At 45.2% G+C, this 22,817-nt stretch overlaps 1 protein-coding gene and 1 long non-coding RNA gene across 7 annotated transcripts in view; one reads left to right on the top strand and one right to left on the bottom strand.

Moving 5' to 3' along the window:
- CAPN1 (calpain 1) overlaps window positions 1-22,817 on the top strand; it is a 50,135-nt gene that overhangs the window by 15,074 nt on the left and 12,244 nt on the right. For all 6 annotated transcript variants that reach the window (XR_013980489.1, XR_013980490.1, XM_080985441.1 and 3 more), the window contains exons 2-15: window positions 1,864-2,154; window positions 3,690-3,759; window positions 7,333-7,451; window positions 9,245-9,378; window positions 10,657-10,825; window positions 11,413-11,496; window positions 12,761-12,846; window positions 15,109-15,183; window positions 15,278-15,438; window positions 17,458-17,633; window positions 17,734-17,745; window positions 19,370-19,581; window positions 21,860-21,899; window positions 22,734-22,799. Coding sequence is in view for 4 of the 6 variants with exons in the window: in XM_080985441.1 (XP_080841567.1) it covers window positions 1,888-2,154; window positions 3,690-3,759; window positions 7,333-7,451; window positions 9,245-9,378; window positions 10,657-10,825; window positions 11,413-11,496; window positions 12,761-12,846; window positions 15,109-15,183; window positions 15,278-15,438; window positions 17,458-17,633; window positions 17,734-17,745; window positions 19,370-19,581; window positions 21,860-21,899; window positions 22,734-22,799 (1,671 nt within the window). In the remaining 2 variants the exon portion in view is untranslated. The remainder of the gene's footprint in view (window positions 1-1,863; window positions 2,155-3,689; window positions 3,760-7,332; window positions 7,452-9,244; window positions 9,379-10,656; window positions 10,826-11,412; window positions 11,497-12,760; window positions 12,847-15,108; window positions 15,184-15,277; window positions 15,439-17,457; window positions 17,634-17,733; window positions 17,746-19,369; window positions 19,582-21,859; window positions 21,900-22,733; window positions 22,800-22,817) is intronic.
- On the bottom strand, window positions 13,531-17,444 carry LOC308465514. The gene is made up of 3 exons (XR_013980491.1): window positions 17,116-17,444; window positions 15,727-15,768; window positions 13,531-14,441 (listed from the first exon to the last, which is right to left on the bottom strand). It is a non-coding gene; the product is annotated as an uncharacterized lncRNA (long non-coding RNA).

Here is a 22,817-nt window from a genome sequence, read left to right on the forward strand (position 1 = left end):
ATGGGGCCTCCTGCTGCTGCTGCACTGCCGCCGTGTGATTCCTGTTCTCATCCTGAAGCAAAGTTCTTAACCCGAGGTACTATTTCTGGGTTAGCAGAGTCTGTAACCTGAAGCGTATGTAACCTGAAGCGTATGTAACCCGAGGTACCACTATAGTTTGTTAAAGGTGCTGGAAGTTTGAGCTCTGTGAGGTTAATGCTGTGAACAAACTACAGTTCCCAGCACTCTTTGGTGGAGACGCTGATGATGTGGATGAGAGAATAATAATAATAATAATAATAATAATAATAATAATAATAATACACTGAATTAATACACCCCATTGTTCAGCCTGGACACAGAGATCCAGTGCCAAGGGCCTTCTGGTGGTTCCTTCACTGCAAGAAGCAAGGTTACAGGGAACCAGGTGGAGGGCCTTCTCGGTAGAGGCACCTGCCCTGTGGAACGCCCTCCCATCAGATGTCAAGGAAATAAACAACTACCTGACTTTTAGAAGACATCTGAAGGCAGCCCTGTTCAGGGAAGTTTTTAATATTTGATGTTTTATCATGTTTTTAATATTCTGTTGGGAGCCACCCAGAGTGGCTGGGGAAACCCAGCCAGATGGTCAGGGTATAAACATTATTATTATTATTATTATTATTATTATTATTATTATTATTATTACCACCGGTATGTCATGATGCTTAAAGAGTGCATTAAATGTGTGATGTGAGATTCTGGCCCTCATGGTTTACTTTGGACATAGGAAGCTGCCTTAGATAAGATCAGACTATTTGTCTACCTAACCCAACATTGTCTGCACTAACTGGCAGCAGCTCTTCAGGGTCTTCAGGGGTTTGGATTGCTCAGCTGAGCAGAAAATGGTCTTCCCCAACACCTGCTCCCTGTTCCTTTTTTAAACTGGAGATGCCAAGAATTGAACTCGGGACCTTCTGCAGGCAAAGCAGGTGCTCTGCCACTCAGTCCTTCTCTGGGGCTTGTAAAAGTAAAAAGAACAAATTTCAGCTGATTTTGGACCATTTTCTTCAAAAGGAAAGATATTTTCGCAGGCAGCGCTACAATCCAAAGGATTCGGGAAGGATGTCCCCTTCCATCCAAATAACGTAATCATATTGTGCAGTGTTTTGTTTTCTTAATTTGGCTTTTAGTGTACTTTGTGTGTATATAAAGTAATTAACAAATATAATGAATAGTGATAATGTTACTAAAGCTTCCCTTTTCTAGGCTTGCCGTATTTCAAAAAGTAAAAACCAGGGCACCCCCCAAAATTGTCGCGCTTTCTAAAGGAAAACCCGAAAGTTGTTGCTCTTTCTTTTTTATGGAAACACCAAAAAACACACACTATTTCTCCATTTACTTGCTGAAGATCCAGGACAAACCACTGCCTTCCAGAAATCCCCACTCCCACCCCCACCCCTGGACGTCACTTCCACCTTTGAAATCCCGGTAATGTCTGGGAAATCCCGGACGTATGACAGCCCTGCCCTTTTCCCTCTCAGTAATTGTGAGGACTAGAGACTTAGCATTCTTTAAGAGCCAGGAGGGGCAGGAGGAAATCTGAAAGGTTGGGGGGCTATACTCATGGTGCCCTGTATTCCCTATTTGTTTTGCCTGGCCTGTTCCATTGGCAATTTTCCATATTGCTCTGAGAAATATCCTCGTTTCTGTCTAGGAACCTAGGAATATGCTTTACACTGATTCAGAACTTTGGTTTATCTAGCTTGGCACTGTCTGAACGAACTGGCAGCGACTGTCCAGAGTTTCTGGAGATGCTGAGGATTGAGCCTTCTACATGCCAAGCAAATGCTCTACCACTGAACCAAAGCTCTGTGTGTTTAATGCCATCTTTATCTGTTTCAGGAGGGCTTCACCCAATTGCCCGAGATGTCGGAAGAGGTCATTGTGCCTATCTATTGCACAGGGGTCTCCGCTCAGGTCCAGAAGCAGCGGGCCAAAGACCTGGGCTTAGGTAAAAACGAGAATGCAATCAAGTACCTGAACCAGGATTACGAGAGGCTTCGCAATGAGTGCTTGCAGAGTGGAGCCCTTTTCAGGGATGACACCTTCCCCGCCACAGCCTCTTCCCTGGGTTTCAAGGAGCTTGGGCCGAACTCCTCCAAGACGTATGGAGTCAAGTGGAAACGACCTACGGTGAGACTCAAGAAATGGCGCAGGTTGCAACCCAGAATATCTTTGACCTCGAGTTACGTCTTGCTGTTGGCATCAGTTTAGCCCAGGCATAGGGAAACTCGGCCCTCCAGATGTTTTGGGACTACAATTCCCATCATCCCTGACCACTGGTCCTGTAAGCTAGGGATCATGGGAGTTGTAGTCCCAAAACATCTGGAGGGCGAGTTTGCCTATGCCTGGTTTAGCCCATCTAGAAAATGGGCGTAGTAGTTCTGTGTAGTAAGCTTCAGTTATTTGGGAACACAGGAAAGCCGCAGAGTTGTGTTACCAGTCTGAAAATTCAGCTTCCCAGTAACCTCCTTTTTACACTCAAGTTTCTAGTCCTTATGGGGTATGGAGATTACATGTTAGAGAGTGTGGATTCAATAGTGGAGCAGCTGGCTGGCTGGCTCTTCTGCAGAGCTGCTGCCTTTACTCCAGGTAAAGCAAGGAAAGACTCCCACCTGAACATCTGGAGAGCTACTGCCGGTCAGTGCAGACAACACTGAGCTTGATTGGGCTGACTCAGTACCTGTGTTCGCATAGTAATGTCTGCTCATCTCCCCGAAGCCAAATAGGATTCCCAGTAGTCAAGGCTTCATGCCAGAATGAATTAAGCAAAGTGGTAAAAGCAAAACAGTGGAATTAATTATGGAGAATGTAAGAGAATATGCATATAGGTTTAACCTGCATTTTTAAGGCAGGCTACAGAGCTGAGCTTTCCTTGGGGAAAAGAGTTTCACTTTTTACTTAATGTGCGGAGTACACACGGCCCCGATGATCAAAAGCCCTCCCTGCCTGATAGTTGTCTAAAAGGTAAACAAGACAAAGGGCTGGTGCAACTTTGGCATTAGGCAGCCAGCCCGCCAGCCCCTCACCCTGCAGTTCCTTTCCCCCTTTCCCAGGTAGAGGCAAATCATAATACAATGCTTCTGAATACCTGTTGCTGGAAACTACAGGAGAATAAGGTGCTCTTTGAGCTCAGGTCCTACTTGCGGGTTTCCCAGAGGCATCTGTGTGGCCACTGCGAGAACAAGATGCTGGACTAAATTTGGGGCCCCTATTTGGCCTGATGGGACGCGGGTGGCACTGTGGCCTAGGACTTGCTGATCAGAAGGTCGGCAGTTCGAATCCTCGCGACGGGGTGAGCTCCTGTTGCTCGGTCCCTGCTCCTGCCAACCTAGCAGTTCGAAAACACGTCAAAGTGCAAGTAGATAAATAGGTACCGCTCCGGCGGGAAGGTAAACGGCGTTTCCGTGCGTTGCTCTGGTTCACCAGAAGTGGCTTGGTCATGCTGGTCACATGACCCAGAAGCTGTACACCGGCTCCCTTGGCCAATAAAGTGAGATGAGCGCCGCAACCCTAGAGTCTGCCACAACTGGACTTAATGGTCAGGGGTCCCTTTACCTTTGGCCTGATATAGCAGGCTCTTCCTCTTAGGCATTTAAGAGCAACAGCAGCAGCAGCAGCAGCAGCAGCAACAACAAACCAGCCCGCCTCCCTTTTGTGTATTTCAGGAACTGTGCCGCAACCCTCTCTTCATTGTGGACGGGGCGACCCGCACAGACGTCTGTCAAGGAGCTCTGGGTAAGGAGGGTTCACCCGAGGCTGTGAGGTTGTCTGCCAGAGATGGTGCTAAGCACCCCAAAAAGCAGGGAGAGGTTGGGGGTCACTGCAGCCAGGTCTCCTCTCTCACACACCCTTAGTTCTTTCCCACCTCCCTCCCCTGCTTCTTGCAGGACAAGGCTGTGGTCTTTGTTGTATAGGAGATCCTAAGAAGAGCTTGGCTGCTGGATCAGGCAAAAGGGTGCCCTTCCAGTTTTTGCAGCCAGGTGTCCATGGGAAGCCCGTAGCCATGTCTGTTGATTTCAGTGGGTGCATTCTGGGGTGGGAGTTAGTTGGACACCACCCATGGGCGTAGCCGGGGGAGCAGGTGGGGCAGCTGCCCCCACCCATAATCAAGTAAATAAATAAAAACACTTAACTTAAAAGTAGAAATTTGTAGATAGATTATGACAGATTTTTATGACCACTTGGGATAAAAAAAAAGTAATTTAAAATGACGGTTGTTGAGACATTTCATTCCAAATCTGCTAGACAGAGTCAGACAGAGGATGATGACGTGTGTGTGTCCTCCCCCACCCTAGAAATCTTTGCTACGCCCAAGATACCACCCATCCCAAAGAAAAAAAGTTCCTCAGATTTATATGTTGGAAACAGAGTGGGGTGGGGGACAGCTTTTCTGTTTTCTTCAGGTAGACAAAACCTACTGATAACTTGGAAGGCAAAGGTTTTGATGCAATTTCTGGTTGTTGTTTTCCTGCTGGCCCTTTGTTTATTTTTCTGTGTTTTTTCGGCATGGCTTGTTTTCTGTTACGACGAGAAGTACAATTTTGAAAGGACACTGGAGCCTTTCCGGGTGTGTCCTGATTGTGCAACAGCAGCCGCAGAGCCCCCTGAGCATATGACGTGACTCCCTCACTCTCTCTGGCCTTCGTACCATTCCTGCCTGGCTGTTTTCTTTTTGGCTTGGCTGTTTTGAAACTGTCAGGTCACGGTCATCGAGGGAAACTTCCCGACAGCTGCAGGAAACACACCCTCCTCAGTGTTTCTTCTCCGCCTCCCTCCCTCCCTCTCTCACACCACACACCATTTATCTGATCAGAGCCCTGCAGGCAGGCGTGGTCTCCTCTACGCGGCCTGCACCCCTCCCCGCGGCAGAGCGCCAGCTTCAGGGCTCAAAGACAACAGCAGACTGGTGTCTGCGCTTACTCCAAAACAAGTTTGCATTTCAGAGTAACAACTAAGTTTGTGGGGTGGGGGAAACAGTGTTTGTCAAAAACTCAGGTATATAAGCTAGGCGCCAAATGGCTCTTTAAACCAAGGTTGCAGTCGCCAGAGCGGAATGTTTTGTTGCCATTTGGGGGCAAAACAGCTCTAAAGTCTTATTTTTCAAATTATGGGCTTACTGTGATGGATTCTTAGTTAAACATCTAGTTCAGATGACAACCTTGATCCTAGGTTAAGAGCTTTGAGAACTTAAAGAAGAAATGTCCTTTGATCCAGGGAGAGTCCACATATATACCATATTCTTCCATGTATAACACGCCACCGTGTATAACCCCCCCCCCCCCCATTTTGGGGGACTCAAAATTAAGAAAATGGGGGGAGACTGCCCCCGTGTATAAGACTACCTCCCCCTTTAACATTACTTTTAGTTAAAAAACCTAGTCTTATACACGGAAAAGTACAGTATATTGGCCAATTCCAACTTCTTTTTCTTAATGACGACTGCTCCTGCTCTGGCTGCACAGACAAAGCAACTTGGTTCCTGAAATTCATTCCTATTATGTAGATTAAATATAACTGATAGAATGAGGTATTTGTGTGTGAATGCGGTCCAGATCCAGTGATACCAAGACATCAGGTGCCATCCTGGTGCCCAGGCATCCTCACTTGGTCGCAAGTGGTCGGAAGCTAGGTGCAAAATGCGCCTGGCACCTGGCTAATTTTCGAACACTGGAAAAAGCACCCCACCCACCCAGAGATCAGGAACCGGGCAGGCAGCTAGTAGTCCACTTGGGCTAAGGCAGTGTTTCTCAAACCAGTTTCAGCTGGTCCTGGCTGTTCCATAGCACCAGAAGCTCCTGGTCCACTGAGTGAAGATGGCTGGCAGACCGGAAAGTTCCGGGGAGGGTGAGGGAAGGGAGGCCTCCCTCCCCTGAGGGGAAAGGGCTAGAGGAGGTGCTGAGGGGAATTAGGAGGTGAAATAATGAAAGGTGAATATATTTGTTCAAATAAATAGAATGGGAAAAGAAAGGAAGGGAATAAGACAGGAGAACTGTTCCAGGTCCAGAGAGGAGGGATGAAAGGAACTGGCAGTTTTGGGGAGGGTGCGAGGGGGGGAAAGGTACATGTTGGTCGTGAAAGGAGAATACAAAAGAAAAAGCTCTCTCCACTTGGAGCTTCTGGGGCAGCAGATGCTCCCTGAAATGAGAGGGCTCTCAGGATGCCTCCAAAACAAAGTCTCCTCACAACTTTCAGCATCCTTTATGAAACTACACTTCCCATGATGCTTTGGGGGAAGCCACATCTGCTCAGAGTGGCATGATGCATAATAATAATAATAATAAATTTTATTTATATCCCGCCCTCCCCAGCCAAAGCCAGGCTCAGGGCGGCTAACAACAAACAAATAATCAAACAATCAAATAATCCAACATTCTAAAACATTTCATTATAAAAATTAATTAAAATCAAATTAATGGCAACCGTTAAGCAAAGTTCTGTGCAGGTTGCCAGAGGAGGGAGTCAGGCTGGGCCCTGACCAAAGGCCTGGTGGAACAACTCTGTCTTGCAGGCCTTGCGGAAAGATGTCAGGTCCCGCAGGGCCCTAGTCTCTTGTGACAGAGCGTTCCACCAGATTGGAGCCGCAGCCGAGAAAGCCCTGGCTCTAGTTGAGGCCAGCCTAACCTCTCTGAGGCCTGGGACCTTCAGGATGTTTTTATTTGCAGACCGTAGGTTCCTCTGTGGGGCATACCAGGAGAGGCGGTCCCGTAGGTACGAGGGTCCTAGGCCGTATAGGGCTTTAAAGGTTAAAACCAGCACCTTAAACCTGATCCTGTACTCCACCGGGAGCCAGTGCAGCTGGTATAGTACCGGATGAATGTGATCTCGCAGCGAAGACCCCATAAGGAGTCTCGCCGCGGCATTCTGCACCCGCTGGAGTTTCTGGGTCAGTCTCAAGGGCAGCCCCACGTAGAGCGAATGTGCAGATGGGGCCTTGGTCATGTCCACTAATGCTAACAGGCCTACTCTGAGTATCCCTAATGTTGGATGCAACAGCCTCGCCAAATAATTTTATACACACACACAATGGTACCTCAGGTTATGTACACTTCAGGTTACAGACACCACTAACCCAGAAATAGTACCTCAGGTTAAGAACTTTGCTTCAGGATGAGAACAGAAATCACACGGCGGCGGTGCGGCAGCAGCGGGAGGCCCCATTAGCTAAAGTGGTGCTTCAGGTTAAGAACAGTTTCAGGTTAAGAACGGACCTCCAGAACGAATTAAGTACAAAAGCAGAGGTACCACTATATATAAATAACAGTTGTTTTGGTTTTAACTGGCTGGCTTTCCCTTTGCCTCTCCTTCCAGGTGACTGCTGGCTCCTGGCGGCCATTGCCTCCCTAACCCTGAATGACCCTCTTCTGCACCGCGTTGTCCCCCATGGGCAGAGCTTCCAGAATGGGTACGCTGGCATCTTCCACTTCCAGGTGAGCACCTGCCTTGCTGCGGACCTTGTTACTCAAAGCACTGTGTCTCTCTCTCTGTGTTTTTAAATTGGATGTATTTTGTAGGAACATAGACTAGCCCTGCTTGCGAAGCAACAGAGAAATTCTTTGTGTCCTCCAGATCTCTCTGGTGTTTATTTTAGCATTCTTCCCTGATTTGCTAGCAGAAAGCTTATACTGAGGTTAGATCGTATCCAGTCTTTATGAGCATTCATTCTGATTTATTTATTTTGCAAGTTGTTTATACGACAATAAGCATTTGTGCTCCGATCACTCTGATTTTCCTTGTGGGGTGTTTACACCTTTCCAGTTAATCACTCGTTCATCCCACCCTTTTCTGTGCATGTTCCTGTCTCTTTCCATACTGCAAAACAGTGTGTGTTTGTAAAATTGATTTAACAAAAAAAAAAAAAAAAAAGCAAGCATAACAAAAAGGGGGGAGGGAAGCCCCAATGAATCAAAAATGTAAACCATAGCCTAGAAGGACAAAGATAAAGTATAGCTCCAAATGGATAATAAGGTATTAACTCATACAGAAATTCCCTTTACAAATAATAATAATCTCTGGCTTTCTGCTAACTGAGGGAGCCTGGCGATCAGTTTAAAAATGGACTTTTTATTCTTAGGAGAGTGAGAATAAAAAGTCTGTTTTTCCAGTTATCTCCAGGCTCCCTCACTTAGCCCAAAGCCAGCTCCTTAAACGCACCAACGCCATTCAAGGCATTCTGCCCAGCTCCACCCCATCCAACGCCTGGCTTGGTCTGTTGCCAGCCGAGGTGGCTTTGCTGCTTATTTTAAGTCTTCCACACCTGAGGACTCCACCCTGATGTGGAATCCGACCTCGCAGGTGATGATTCGCCTTGGTATTTCAAGGTTCTTTGTTTGTGGGGGTGGCAAGGGCGTGGTGCATAGCGGGGAAGAAAGCTGCCCGGTGCCTCCCATTCAGAGCACGGCCTGGTGTTTGCTCAGCCTGCTGATCTGTGCCTGCAGGTAGACAGCTGCAGCTTTCCTGATGAATCGCACTTGCAGAATCTCTCTCCCCTCCTGTCTTTAGTGGAACTGGGTTTGTTAGGCCGCAGAAAGAAAGCTGGACTAGGTGGGCCTGCAAGGAATAATGTAATTTGAGCAAGGTGTCAGGACCAGAGCTCATGCAGAATGCTGGACCTTGACCTTGGAACATGTGGACTAATGATGGCTTTCTCTGAGCATGTGCAGAGCACAACCGCTAAGGAAAAAACCCCCAGATCTGTCAATTTCAGTTCCTTATTTTTCCAGTTTTAAATTCAGTTCTCCCGTCTGTAGCCTGGAATTTTTTTTAAAAAGTACTGTGAAAAATCACCAGCATTTCAATGTAAATTTCTCCTGAAATACACATTTTTGTATGCCATTTTGACTGTTTTGCAAGCAATTCCCCCCTTCTAGAATACTTTTTTTTTGGTATGCTGTTTTCACTTCAGTATGTGTTTTTCTGAACACTTTCCCCTATCATATGTATTTTTGTAAATGGGTTTTTCAGTTGCAGAACTACCGTTGTAAAATTCAGAGAAATGTAAATCTCATTGTGTTTGGGCTCACATAATGGTTTGATGAGAAGTACAGATTAAGTATGTTCTCATCTAAAACACAGACAACATCCATCTTCTCTCCTCCCTGCCTCCATTCTTAACCACCGCTGAGTCACCAAGGGCACATGCAGCAGGGACCAAGTTCAATTCCTGGCATCTCCAGGTTGAAAAGTTTTCACCTTTGTCTTGCCTGTTTTGCGCTTGGTTCAGATCTGGCAATTTGGCGAGTGGGTCGACGTGGTGGTGGATGACCTCCTCCCAACCAAAGATGGCAAGCTTGTGTTTGTCCACTCCGCAGAAGGCAACGAATTCTGGAGTGCCCTGCTCGAGAAAGCTTATGCCAAGTAAGCATCTAAATCTCTTGGTTTGGGGTCGACAGGGGGAGGGAAGCTAAAGATTTGGTACAAAAGACTTGTGTTTGTCCCACCTCTGCCAAGGGCAAACTCTGTGACCTGAGGGTGAGTCAGCCTCAGTTTTCCCAGTTGTGAAATGGGAACAAACAGGATATTTCTCTCTCCCCCCCCCCCATTGTAGATTTCTTACTGATCCCTCACCAGAAAGCCCCAGGGCAGGTTACAACAGTGAAATACACAACTATAAAAGAATCATATAAAAAGAATCATTCAAATAAATCATTTGAACCGTAAAAGAAGAAAAGTGCAAAAACAGTTTAGAAATGTTCCACATGTATAACAATTAAAACAGGTCCAAGTGCAAACTAAAGGACGGCGAATTCTACCACATGTGGTGGACATGCAAAAAGATGAAAAAGTTTTGGGATTTGATATATAATGAGTTGAAAAAACTTTTCAAATACACATTCCCAAAGAAACCAGAGGCTTTTTTATCAGGGATAATAGGAGATGACGTGAGAAAAGAAGATTGTAAACTATTTCTGTATGCCACGACTGCCGCTAGGATTCTCATGGCCCAAAAGTGGAAATCCCAGGAGATCCCAACTTTATTGGAGTGGCAGACAAAATTATTTGAGGATGCAGAATTGACAAAAATGACTTATAAAATTCGAGACCAAAAAGTGACAAAGTTTGAAGAGGAGTGGAGTAAATTTGTTGCATACATATGAATTAATTGCAGAAGTTTAAAAACTGTAGCAGGGTTAATATAAATCCTGTGATGTGAATAGAGGGTAAATAAGAATCTGTAAGAGATGTAAATTAGGAAAACCGAAGCAGGGTAGGAGGGAAGTCCGGGTGCAAAATAAGATGACACAAAATGTTGAATGTAAAAGTTTAAGTTTTATTTATGTTTGTGAAAATCAGTAAAAAGCATTTGAGGGGGGGGGGAAACAGGTCCACGTATAAGTTGGCCTTACCCAGCTTAGGTTCAGATATTCGGGTGGCTCAGTGGTAGATTGGCTACTTTGCTTGCAGATGGCCCTGGGTTTAGTCTGAGTGGGGTGGACTAGATGAGTCCTGGGGGTCCTTTCCAGCTCTGTGATCCTATGATTCCCAGCAAATCCAGGTAGGGTTGGGAGAGACTAACTGCCGGGGACCCTGGAGCGCTGCTGCCAGTCAGTGCAGACAACACTGAGCTAGATGGATGCAGCAATGTTCTGATTCACTACGAAGCGCCTTCTTGATGCCCTTCTGCTTCCACCGTAGGGTGAACGGCTGCTACGAGGCTCTTTCGGGAGGGAGCACCTCAGAAGGGTTTGAAGACTTCACGGGAGGCGTCACTGAGTGGTACGACCTACGAAAGCCGCCCAGCGACCTCTTCCAGATCATCTTAAAGGCCCTGGAGAGGGGGTCTCTCATGGGTTGCTCCATTGATGTGAGTACCTTGGGGCTGCATCCACCACTCTAGTCCACTAGTGCAAGGGCTGTTGCACTAGTGGGCAGGTGAGCTTTCCTGTTGTGCAACAGAAGACTCCAGTGCAACAGCCATGCTAGCGGAAACTCACCATGCAACAGATTGCACAATTACTAGCAGCCTGCTTTTGCTTTTTTTTTTTTTTTGCACAGCAGTTTACCGGTGGCATGAAACATTTTGCCAGAGAAACAGGTATACTGCTAAGTGGCGGGTGAACTACAATCACAATTTTTTGTGATGTATACAAGTTTTTTTTTGGGGGGGGGGAGTTGGTTCTGGGGGGTTTTCTACATGGATGCTACTTTTCTCTCTATATATCTTATCTTACCCTGTGCACTTGCAATTAAGTACTTTTTATCTTTCAACAAAGAATATATATATATATATATATATATATATATATATATATATATATTATCTTCCATAATATCCAATACAGTTCTGTGTGTTGACTGCTCCATCCCCTTCCAGCAAAGTCTTACACCCTTGGAGGCCCTTTGAAGGTTGTCACTTAGATTCTTACTTTTCTTCAACCCCCGTTTTTTCAGATCACAAGTGCTTTTGACATGGAGGCTGTCACTTTTAAGAAGCTGGTGAAAGGCCACGCCTATTCCGTCACTGGAGCTGAGCAGGTGATTGTTGCGTTTCTACTATTTGGCGCTCGTTTGTTTTCCTTTTTATTTACAGCATTTATGTCCAGACCCCTTTTAGCAAAAAAAACCTCTCAGGGCACCTTAAACAAATCAATTCTAAGGTGGTCCCTGCCCTAGCCTCACAATTTTAAGAAGTCAAGAGAGAAGGCCTAAAGCGAGGGCAGGGACCCTTCTTCATTCTGAGAGCCGCATTGCCTTCTTGGCAACTTTCTGAGGGCCACATGCCTGAGGCAAAACTGGGTGGGGCAACAATGGCAGATTTTACCTTTGTACAGGTAGACTGGTTTCTACACAGGCCCTAACACACCCCTTTCAACCCTCTTGCAGGGAAGCAAGAGGCATTTTCAGTTCAAGGGCCTGTACCCACCTGGGTGTGAAACAAGGCCAGATAGAGAGGCCCTAGGCCTAAAATTCCCCATTTCTGACATAAAGAGGAACTCTATTTCTGCAGAGGCGAAACAGATAAAAGAACTATGTATGTAGGAAAGTTTAATAACAGAGAGGTTGCCAGAAAAGAATCATTCCAACAACAACAACAAAAATCAATCAATCAATCAATCAATCAATCAATCAATCAATCGGATCTTTATTACAGTTATAGACCAGCATAAGTAGGATGGGGAGCAATCATTTAAAATCTGTAAAATGTTTTGGAAAGCTAAAATTATTAAAACAGAAGGTATATGTAAAATATACAAGAATCTGAAAGAGGCTAAAAGGAGGGTTAGGACTGGGGCATTAAACGAATGTGGAAGAGCATAAAAGGTTAGTATATAAAAGGCTATGGCTATCCATTTACAGAGCACTCTGATATGGGTGTTCATTAAATCTAGTTTGTGGCACAGGTCATCATCCAACGAATTTTGAACGTTGCTATGCAGAACCTGGCAATGTCGTATGTTGTAGCAGGGTTGGCATCATGAAAGCAGCAGGGAGATATAGAATTGTTCTGTGCGCCCTGGGTACTTATGGAGTAGTGGGGAGATGAGGCTAATATGAATGTCTCTATAATATAGGCACTGGAGAAGCACATGCTCTATTGTTTCTATATGTCCAGAGTCACAGGGGCATTGTCATTTTCCCACAGAAGCCATCTGGAACTCATTGCCTCTGGGAAGCTATTCAGACTGTATGAAAACAGGGCAGGGTCAATAATGTGGTCAAGTCAAGTGCAGCCTTGTTCTTTCCTTCCTCTGTGACAATCTCTTAACGGCCATCTCTCATTATCTCTCTGCTCCCACAGATCAACTACCGAGGGCAGAGAGTTAACCTGATACGGATGCGAAACCCGTGGGGGGAGGTGGAGTGGACTGGAGCTTGGAGTGACAAGTAAGAAGGAAACCCTGGAGGAGTTTTCTATGCATGCTTCAGAAAGGGCTGGTGAAAGGGGGAGAAAGTCGCCAGGGCGGCCATAGCAAGTTCCCTCCTTCTGTCGACGAGCTTCCTTTGTTTTCATGGGGATGAGAATATCTGGGTTCCACTTCCCCTCCTCCTGGGCCATAGAGCTGTGGGGACAGAAGGCCTGTCTTCTCTATATACTGTTTTAATCCCACTGCAAAGAGCTCAGGGTGGCATGCACGATCTCCTTGGCGTCGCATCAGGACAACTCTGCAAAGTAAGGTTAGGTTGAGAGACAGGAACCAGCCCAGGGTCATCTAGTAAGCTTTGTAGCTGGACCAGGATTTGAATCCAGGACTCTCCAGCCCAGCATTCTAACCATCACAGACAGAAATGAAGGAGGCGCAAGGTTTAGGCGCTTGAAAAAGAAGAGCCCCTGTGCCCCAAAGTTGGTGTGTGCAGGAAGTGAGTTTGCCAAGCAAAGTGGCAAAGGGAAACAGAGTGTGTGTTGTGTTTGGAAACCAGAGTGAATTTTTTGGTGACAAATCTATGAGAGTTACTAGGGCTACAGCAGATGTTGCTGAACTCCCATCATCCTTGACTGTTGGCCATGCCTGCTAGGACTGATCAGAGCAACATCTGGAGGGCCGAGACTCCTCACCCCTGGGCTTTGAGAGACACCCCAGCTCTTAATATTTGCACGAGCAGTTGCTTCACAATAGTTGGTTCATCACAGAAGATCAAATACAATCTAGTGTTTTTGAAGTGGTGCCTGCAGAATAAATGGCTCCATGTAGCTTTGCAAGTTTTATCAGTCAACATGCTATAGAGTAGACGAAGGCAACTTACCCATCCCATGTCAGAGATATCCAAGAAAAAGAAAAGTTCTTGTTTCAAAAACTCCCATTTGTTTGATTGACCCCCATTCATTTCAATTTCATTCACTGGGTTTCCTCCCACTGAATTCAGTAGGAGATCCAGCTTCTCTTCTACAGCCTGTAACTCTTGTGTTTTTCATCCACAAGGCAAGGTGAACATTTTAGACGTTCTCTTACCCTTGCAAATAACTGGCTGTCTTGCAAATAACTGGCTGTCTCAGATTTCAGAAAACCTGAAATCTGCCCATTTTACAGGCAACCCATTAAAGTGCATTTTGTTTAAACTTTCCATTGATTTCAATAAGAGACCCAGCCAGTCTTCTGCTGCCTGAAACTTTCATTATTATTATTTTTTTCTGTCCAGATAGCAAGACATTTTTAGACCTTCCATTGAAACTGAGTCATGGGAGATTCAGGACAGAAATAAAGAAGCCGTTGACACAGGATTAGGCAAATTTTTGGAGGATAAGGCTGTCACTGGCTATAATTGTGAGGGCCATCAGAGGAAGTATTCCACTGGAAATCAGTTGCTGGAGAGTGAAAGTGAGCTGTGGCATTCAAGTCTTCCTTGTGGGCTTCCAGTAGCCCTCTGGCTTGCCACTTGATTAGGTAGGCCTTCCAACAGACCAAGCAGCGCTCTTTTGGGCTGGTTGAGAAGACTCTGCATTTTCTCCAGAGATGCAATGAGACTGAGGATATGCCATGGACCTGTAAAAGGGTAAAAGAGTATTGGGAAATAATTCATAATGAATTGGAAAAAGAATGTTTAAAAGTACTTTCCCCCAAAAAACAAGATTCCTTTTCTGTTGGGGATAATTCAGATGGAAATTCCCAGGTGTCAAAAAAGGTTATTTATTTACAGTATACAACAACTGCAGCCTGTGTTTTGTTATCCCAAAAATGGAAAACGAGCGAAGTCCAAGCTAAAGAAGAATGGCAACCTAAACTGATAGAATATGCACAGCTTGTGGACCTAAAATATAGAATAAGAGAATGAGAAGAACATACGTTTAAAGAAGATTGGGAAATGTTTATTGAATATATGGGGGGGGGGGAATTGTGTATATTTGAAAACATGGGCAGCATTAAGATAAATTCAACAGTGTCAATAAGATTTGATGGGTGTAATAATGGAATACTGAGTGGTTTAGTTTATATAAAATATGTAGGGATTTATGTTATGCAAAATGAACCATGGAAAGGGAAGAAGGGAAGTCACTGATATTTTAAGGTTGTTTAAATTAATATTCTAAAATCTAAAACAAAATTTAATAAAAATAAAAAGGGGGAGGAAAGAGAAGAATCTGCATTTTCTACTTCTTTTGGAATCTCTCTCTGTAACAGGCAGCACATTTTCTTCTCTTTTTCTTTACAGCTCTGGGGAATGGAACGCCGTGGATCCATCTATAGGGCAGCAGCTGAGAATTAAAATGGAAGATGGAGAATTCTGGTAGGCACCCTTTTCATTTGTCTTAGGAATCGCATTTCACGTCACCAACGAGCGAGCGCGTGATCTGAATTCGCGACCTGTCTCCTTCTCCTAGGATGTCCTTCCAAGACTTCCTCCGGGAATTCTCCCGCCTTGAGATTTGCAACCTCACGCCAGACGCGCTGAAGTCGCGCAAGTTCCGGAAGTGGAACACGACGCTCTACGACGGGACCTGGCGGCGGGGGAGCACAGCTGGCGGCTGCAGGAACTACCCAGGTAGCTCACGTAACACGTGACATGAGTCGTGTGGGATTGGGTTTTAGTAGGTAGGAGAGGACATCTTAATTACAATTTGCCCCTCCGGTCTCCTGGGGTGGGGGTTAAAAAGAGTTTTAAAATCCCACCCTTTGCAGCAAAAACAGAAGCTTTGGAAATTAGTCTGCAAAGCCTTCCCTTTTGAGCAATTCCAGTTTATGAAATAAGCTAGCTTCCCCTTTGGTAGCCCTCATAACAGAGAATCAGGCAACAACTTGTAAAGTAAGCTTAAAAATAGTGTTTACTTACTCAATAGTCTTGGACTGGTTCACGGCAAAGGCAGCAGTAGACCTATGCAATGGAAGAAGTAAGGATTGGTTACAGTATCATCATCATCATCATCATCATTATTTATTATTTGTATCCCCCCCCATCTGGCTGGGTTTCCTCAGCCACTCTGGGTGGCTTCCAACAAAGATTAAAAATACATTAAAAGATTAAAAATACAATAAATATATGATATGTTTAAATTAGATTTTAAAAATGGGTTTCCGGATCAAAACTCACAGTTTGAAAGAGAATTATTGTGGAACAAGGATAAATTATTGTCAAAAATGTATAACTTATTCTTAGAATGGGAAATGAAAGACGAGTTAGTCAAAACTTCAATGACACACTGGGCAATGGATATAGGGCATAACATAGACCTAAACCTCTGGGAGAAACTCTGGAAGAATGATTAGAAATTTACCACATGTTATACTTTGAAAGAGAATTACCGTACTTTTCTGTGTATAAGACACAGTTGAGCGATTGCCGGCAACCCCCCCCCCAAAAAGCTCAACAAATCTGTGCAATCCCCCCCAAAGAAAGCTCAATAACTCTGGGCAATTCCCCCCCCCATTTCCTTAATTTGGCATCCCAAAAAATAGGGGTCGTCTTATACACGGGGGCGTGTTATACACGGAAAAATACGGTATATAAAAATGATGCATAGATAGTATTTAACCCCAAGTAAGTTGGTCAAGATGTACAAAGTTGGATCAGATCTGTGTTGGAAATGCAGAGAAATGGAAGGGAAATTTTTTCACATGTGGTGAACACGTAAAAAGGTTAAAGGCTATTGGGAAATGATCTGCAATGAGTAAAAAAAATGTTTAAAACAACATTCCCCAAAAACCCCTCAGGCCTTTTAGTTAGGAATACTTCAGTCTGAAGTTCCCAGTTGTCAGAAAAAATATTTATGTACGCAACCACGGCGGCTCAAATTTTGCTAGCCCATAAATGGAAAGTGAGCAAGATCCCTAGTAAGGAAGATTGGCAACTTAAGATGATAGAATTTGCGGAAGCAGTAGGTTTAACTTATAGAGTAAGAGAGCAAGAAGAATCTTTATTCAAAGATGAGTGGAATCTTTTTGCTGAATATTTAGGAAATAATTGTATACAATTGAAAATGCTGCCAGCATTTAGATAAATTCAACAGTATGGTAAATATTTAAAGGATGTAAAATGGAGAAACGATTAGATTGACTATAATAAAATATGCAGGAATGATAGATAAGTAAAATCAACCTCGAAAAGGGGAGGAGGGAAGTCAATTGTTACATGGTATTATGTAAAACGTTCATTTTGAGATGTATAAACTGAAAAATTAATAAGAATTGTTATTAAAAAACCCTGTGCAGGTAAAATACTTACATTTTACAGCCCAACCAGCTTCAGGTGTGAGCCTGAGCTAGAGCAGGAACAACCATATGTGCATTCATTGCAGGCTGGAGAAAGAAAGAGAGAGTGACAGGAAGGAGATGGGCTTATATTTCTCATTTCTTCCTGCTACTGGAAACAGGAAATGACATCACACAGAACTCTCTCTACCATTTACATAGCTATGCTCTGAGTCCGCCTATCTAGCAATACAGCTCTGTGTCTGTTTGCCCCTAAACTTACTAACTCGCAAGAATATGCATTTGTTGAATTTGACTGCCATCTCCCCAAAACCCTTGCACCCCACAGTCTCCTCTTTCTTTCTTTCTCCTTCAGCAACCTTCTGGATTAATCCCCAGTTCAAAATCCGCTTGGAAGAGGTGGACCACGACGATGATGAGGACAGGAGGGAGCCGGGCTGCAGTTTCCTCCTGTCTCTGATGCAGAAGCACCGGCGCCGGGAGAGGCGGTTTGGCAAGGACATGGAGACCATCGGCTTTGCCGTCTACGAGGTACTGCCTGAGGGCTTGGGAGAGCTGCCCCTCGGGGTGTGGAGCCCTTCCTCTGCCTTCTTTTGGAATTCACTGCCCCTCTTCATTTTGTCTCCTGCAGGTGCCTCCTGAGGTATGTATGCCAAACAGCAACTCCTGTAAGTATGGGAAGCCCCTGCAAGAGCATCTCCTGTCCTGTAAGAACATAGGACCAGGAGCCAAGCCACGGGGGTCTGTATTGTCTGCCAATGGTTTTCCAGGGTCCCAGTCTTTCCCACTGCTGCCTGTAGTTGCCAGGGACTGAACCTCAGGCCTTCTGCATGCAAAGCTTGCACTCCACTGCTTTGCTGCAGACCTTCTGCTAAAAAGGGGGGAAAACCTAAGATTCTAGTCCGCAACATAAGGAACAAAATAAGTAGGGGTGTAGCAAATTGCTTTATCCCAAGTCAGGCCAACTGAGTCCATCTAGCTCAATGTTGTCTACACTGAACGGCAGTGGCTGTCCAGGGTTTCAGGCCAGGAGTCTTTCCCACCCTATCTGGAAATGGCAGGGAATGAAGCAGGTGCCCTTTGCAGTCAAGGCAAGTGCTTGGAAGAAAGATTCCAGTCCTCATTATTTCTGAATAAAGGGATAATTTAAGTGGATATAGAGGACTTCTAGGGACGCGGGTGGTGCTGTGGGTTAAACCACAGAGCCTAGGACTTGCCGATCAGAAGGTTGGCGATTCGAATCCCCGTGACGGGGTGAGCTCTTGTTGCTCGGTCCCTGCTCCTGCCAACCTAGCAGTTCGAAAGCATGTCAAAGTGCAAGTAGATAAATAGGTACCGTTGCGGCAGGAAGGTAAACAGCATTTCTGTGCGCTGCTCTGGTTCGCCAGAAGCGGCTTAGTCATGCTGGCCACATGACCCGGAAGCTGTACGCCGGCTCCCTCGGCCAGTAAAGCAAGATGAGCGCCGTAACCCCAGAGTCGGCCACGACTGGAACTAATGGTCAGGGGTCCCTTTACCTTTACCTTAGAGGACTTCTAGTATGTTAGATCGCTGATCCCTCTAGCTAAGCATTGTCTACACTGACTGGCAGCTGCTCTCCGGGTTTTCAGACAAGCTTATCAGGAGCTGCTGAGGGTTGAAATTGGGACCTTTGGTATGAGAGGCAGGTGCTCTGGCTGCTGAGCTGCAGTCCTTCCTCTAAAAAGAAAGACAAGATTCCAGTCCTCTTGATTTAAAGAAAGGGCCAATTTAAACAGGGATGTAAAAAGCTGCTGTCTACCAGAGCTGCAGTGGTTTGAACCTGGGACCTTTCTACCTGCAAGGCAGGAGCTCTTCCACTCAGCTATCCAGTGCCAGATTTACATATAAGCTAAACAAGCTACAGCTTAGGGTCCCACTCTTTGGGGGGAGGCAAAAAAATTAAAGGAAAAAACCTGGATGTACATTTCCAAAATAGAAGATAGAAAACACATAAAATAAAAGTTACATACAGCAACAGTGTTTTGTGTTGTGTAGGCTCCTGTGATGCAAGAAATGGGCCCCGTCTGCTAGCCTGCTCCCTGAAATATCAGTGGTTTGCTCATTTCTAACAATGACTATTTGTTGTTGATAAAGGACAGCTGGACATATAAAGGTCCCCATTACCTTCAGTAGCTTAGGGCCTCATCAAACCTAAATCCGGCCCTGGCCACGGCCGTTCCCTATTCCAAGAGGAAGGTTCGACAGGTGAATTGCTTGCTCAACTCATGCCTTCTCCTCTCTGGCAGTTCAGGGGGCAGACCTCCGTACACCTGAAGCGCGACTTCTTCCTGTCGAACTCCTCGCGGGCGCGATCCGAGCAGTTCATCAACCTGCGCGAGGTCAGCACCCGCTTCAAGCTGCCGCCGGGGGAGTATATCGTGGTGCCTTCCACCTTTGAGCCCAACAAGGAAGGGGACTTCGTGCTCCGGTTCTTCGCAGAGAACAAAGCTGGGACAGTGTATGTGTTGCTGGTGATCTTTGTCATTCCTTTGGCAGAGGGTGGGCAATCGTTCAACTGATTGAAATGGGTTTCAGAGTGCTGTACAGTGTCCTCTTGCAGCGCTGTCTAACTACTCAGACCCACTGAAATCGACATTTAGGTTTGAGTGATAATTATTATTATTATTATTATTAAAACAGTCTGAAGAAAGTCAAATGTAGAGTATGCAGTCAAAGCTACATAATTAACAAACAACTAAAATATTATCTTAAAGACTTCAAAATAAAACATTACAAAGGAGGTCAGCTACAGAATGCATATTTAACACAAACACCACATTGCTAAGTGAAGTCAAATATAAAATGCACATTTAAAACAGCATAATTAACAAGAGAATAAAATATTATCATAAGCCTAACACAGCTGTTTGGCAGGCACAAAAAGATGGGGCAAAGGAATCCAATAGTTAGGGTTTGTTGTCAGGCATAAAAGATGGTTAGAATTCTCTGGTTTCCCTGGCACAACAAATCCAGTTCTTCTTTTTAAGCAGATTTATTGTAGTTGGGAAAGTGACAGGCAACTCCACATTTACGTGCATTTGAGCCATGTGTGATCAGTGCCGGATTTACATATAAGCTAAACAAGCTATAGCTTAGGGCCCCACTCTCTTGGGGTCCCCAAATTTTTTTAATTGTATTTCAGTTCAACAAATACTTTGATAAAATACATATTTTGTTATGTGCAAATGGCTTTAGATACCCATTAGGTCCATAAATTACCATATAGCATATATTCAACACAAAAAACAGTGACAGTTTGTTGTTGACAAAGGACAGCTGGACATAAAAAGGGCCCCATTACCTTCAGTAGCTTAGGGCCCCATCAAACCTAAATGCAGCCCTGCGTGTGAATGTGCGCATTGCCATGAACGCTGAAGTACAAAAAGGGGCAAAAGCATGCCTAAAAGAGCATAAAACATGTGAAAACAGTATCTGGCAATCCCAGGAGCCTTAGCACCAAGCTTTGAGGCCTGTGGAGAGTTGGAGTTCAAGCAAGGAGGTTTGGAGGGAGCAACTGTGGCGGGGTTTGGTGGGTTTTTTTGTTTTTTAAATGGTTTTTTGATGGTTTCCAGAGGTTTGGAGGGTGTTTGCAGGCTTTTCCAATGGTGTTCCCAATTTATGCAATTTCACTTAAACATGCGGCGCCTCAGAATGTAACCCCCGTGTTAATAGGGAGGTTGCCTGAACTGAATGGGATGAAAGAAAAACTAATGGGAAGACCTGGAAACACCTCTCATGCAGATCAGGACTGATTGAATGCTTGTTGTCATAGAACAGATCAGAGCAAATGCTCAATGGAAACTGGATATATTCTGGTCTCCTTGCCTGCCACCTAATCCCTTCTTAACCAGACAGGTGTGGGGAGCTGGACTTAGGACCTTCTGAGCTTTTGCCTCTTTCCAATTGGGATTGGCGCTGCCTGCTGGGATACAGGTGCTGAACTCATCCTAGCCCAGGCCTTGCCCAGGGCTCAGAGAGTGGAGCATTGTGGCTGCTTCAGCAACAGCCAGCCTTAGGCTGAGCCTTAGGTAGGAGCTGTAAGCTTTACCTTTTACCGAAAAGCACTACTTCTCTTAAAGGGGCCCAGCCCCTCTCAGCAGCTTTCTTACTCTCATAGAGCAGGGGAGACAGATGGACTGGGGCTCCTGAGATGGAGTCCTCCGAGTCAGAGGTAGGGATGTATAATGCATTGCTTTCCATTCCACACACACAGCGATATTGCTGTTCTGCAGCAGTTTGTCTTCTGCCCAAAATTACAACGTTGTTCTTTGCTGTCCATTGTGATGAGATTATGTACCTTACATAACTTGCATTGTCATTACTTTATTCCATCCCATTCATTTCAGTGCAAAGGAATCACAGTGCAAATGGCGGTGGTTTGCGGCGGGGAACATTAGTTTGTTATCATTTGCAGTCGGAAAGCAACAGCAGCAGCAAACATCAGTCATTTTCACTGGGTTGATTTCCATTATGGGCAAATGAGTTAACACTGGCAGCTTCCAGTTTCGTTGGAATTCTGCTGCTGTCGCAACACACGAGCCAGACTTTGGAAACAAAACCAGATGTAAACCCTTGACTTTAACTCTCCCCTGCCTCTCACTTGGCTTCAGAGTGCTTCTCACCACCCCGGTTTCATAATGCTTGTTCTGCTATGTTTACTAGTGGCTGGATAATTGCCTTGAGCCTCTTTATGTTTCCCCTGAGTTCTCATTTTTATTTTTATTGCCTTTCTGCAGGGAAATGGACGATGAAATCCAGGCAAACCTCCCAGATGAGGTAGGAATCCTCCAGTGACAAATACGGACCCCTTTCAAAGGGTGACTTAGAGGAAATTCCTGCTTGTATTCCAGAGCAGGACTTCCCAAGCTGGTCTCTGGACCTCTGATGGTCTACCAGCTTCGTTCAAGTGATCCGCAGCATGTCTGCAAAAATTCAGTTAAAAACCATGCAGCACCTATCACCATTGCTCCAAGAGGTAGAAGAATAGCTAACTGGTCCCCCGAGATCCTCAGCAATTTTCAAGCAGTCCTTGGAGAAAAGAAAAAGTTGGGGAACCACTGGTGTAGAGGAATTATGTAACAACTGCTACCAGTTTTTTTTACATTCAAGAAGGATCCCCTCTTCTGTCATGGGCACGTCTTTCTCTCTGAATTCAGTATACACCCATTGGTGGAAGTCACGAGTGGGGACAGTTGTGGTTGCACTTAGAGCTTCCCATGGACATCTGTTTGGCCACTGTGAGAAGTGGATGCTGGACCAGATTGTCCCCTTTTGGCCAGAGCCAGCAAGACTCATCTTATGTTCTCAGCTAGTGCTGGGGCACAGTAATTTGTCCAGCAGTTTTCCATTTTTTACGAGGTGGTGGTGGAAATCTCCCCACAGATACGGGCCAATGCATGCAGCCCTTAGAATGGACTCATCACATGTGGCCTTCAGCTAGCCAAGATAATTCTTGAAGTGATGGTGAAGCTTTTTGTGAGTGGTTTTTTAAAAAATAAAAAGAGCAGCCTGTCATTTTTCCATGCTTCCGAGCCCATAGAACTTTGCATATTTAGACTTTCTAACCCTAACCTGCCTGTCTGACCATTCCTCTGTCTCTCCCTTCCCCAGAAAGTGCTTTCAGAAAGCGAGATTGATGATAGCTTCAAGCAACTCTTTAGGCAGCTGGCGGGGGCGGTAAGTGTGTCAAATGCG

This window comes from Podarcis pityusensis, assembly GCF_964106645.2.
Source record: "Podarcis pityusensis genome assembly, chromosome: 16".
In the NCBI taxonomy this organism is placed as follows: domain Eukaryota; kingdom Metazoa; phylum Chordata; class Lepidosauria; order Squamata; family Lacertidae; genus Podarcis; species Podarcis pityusensis.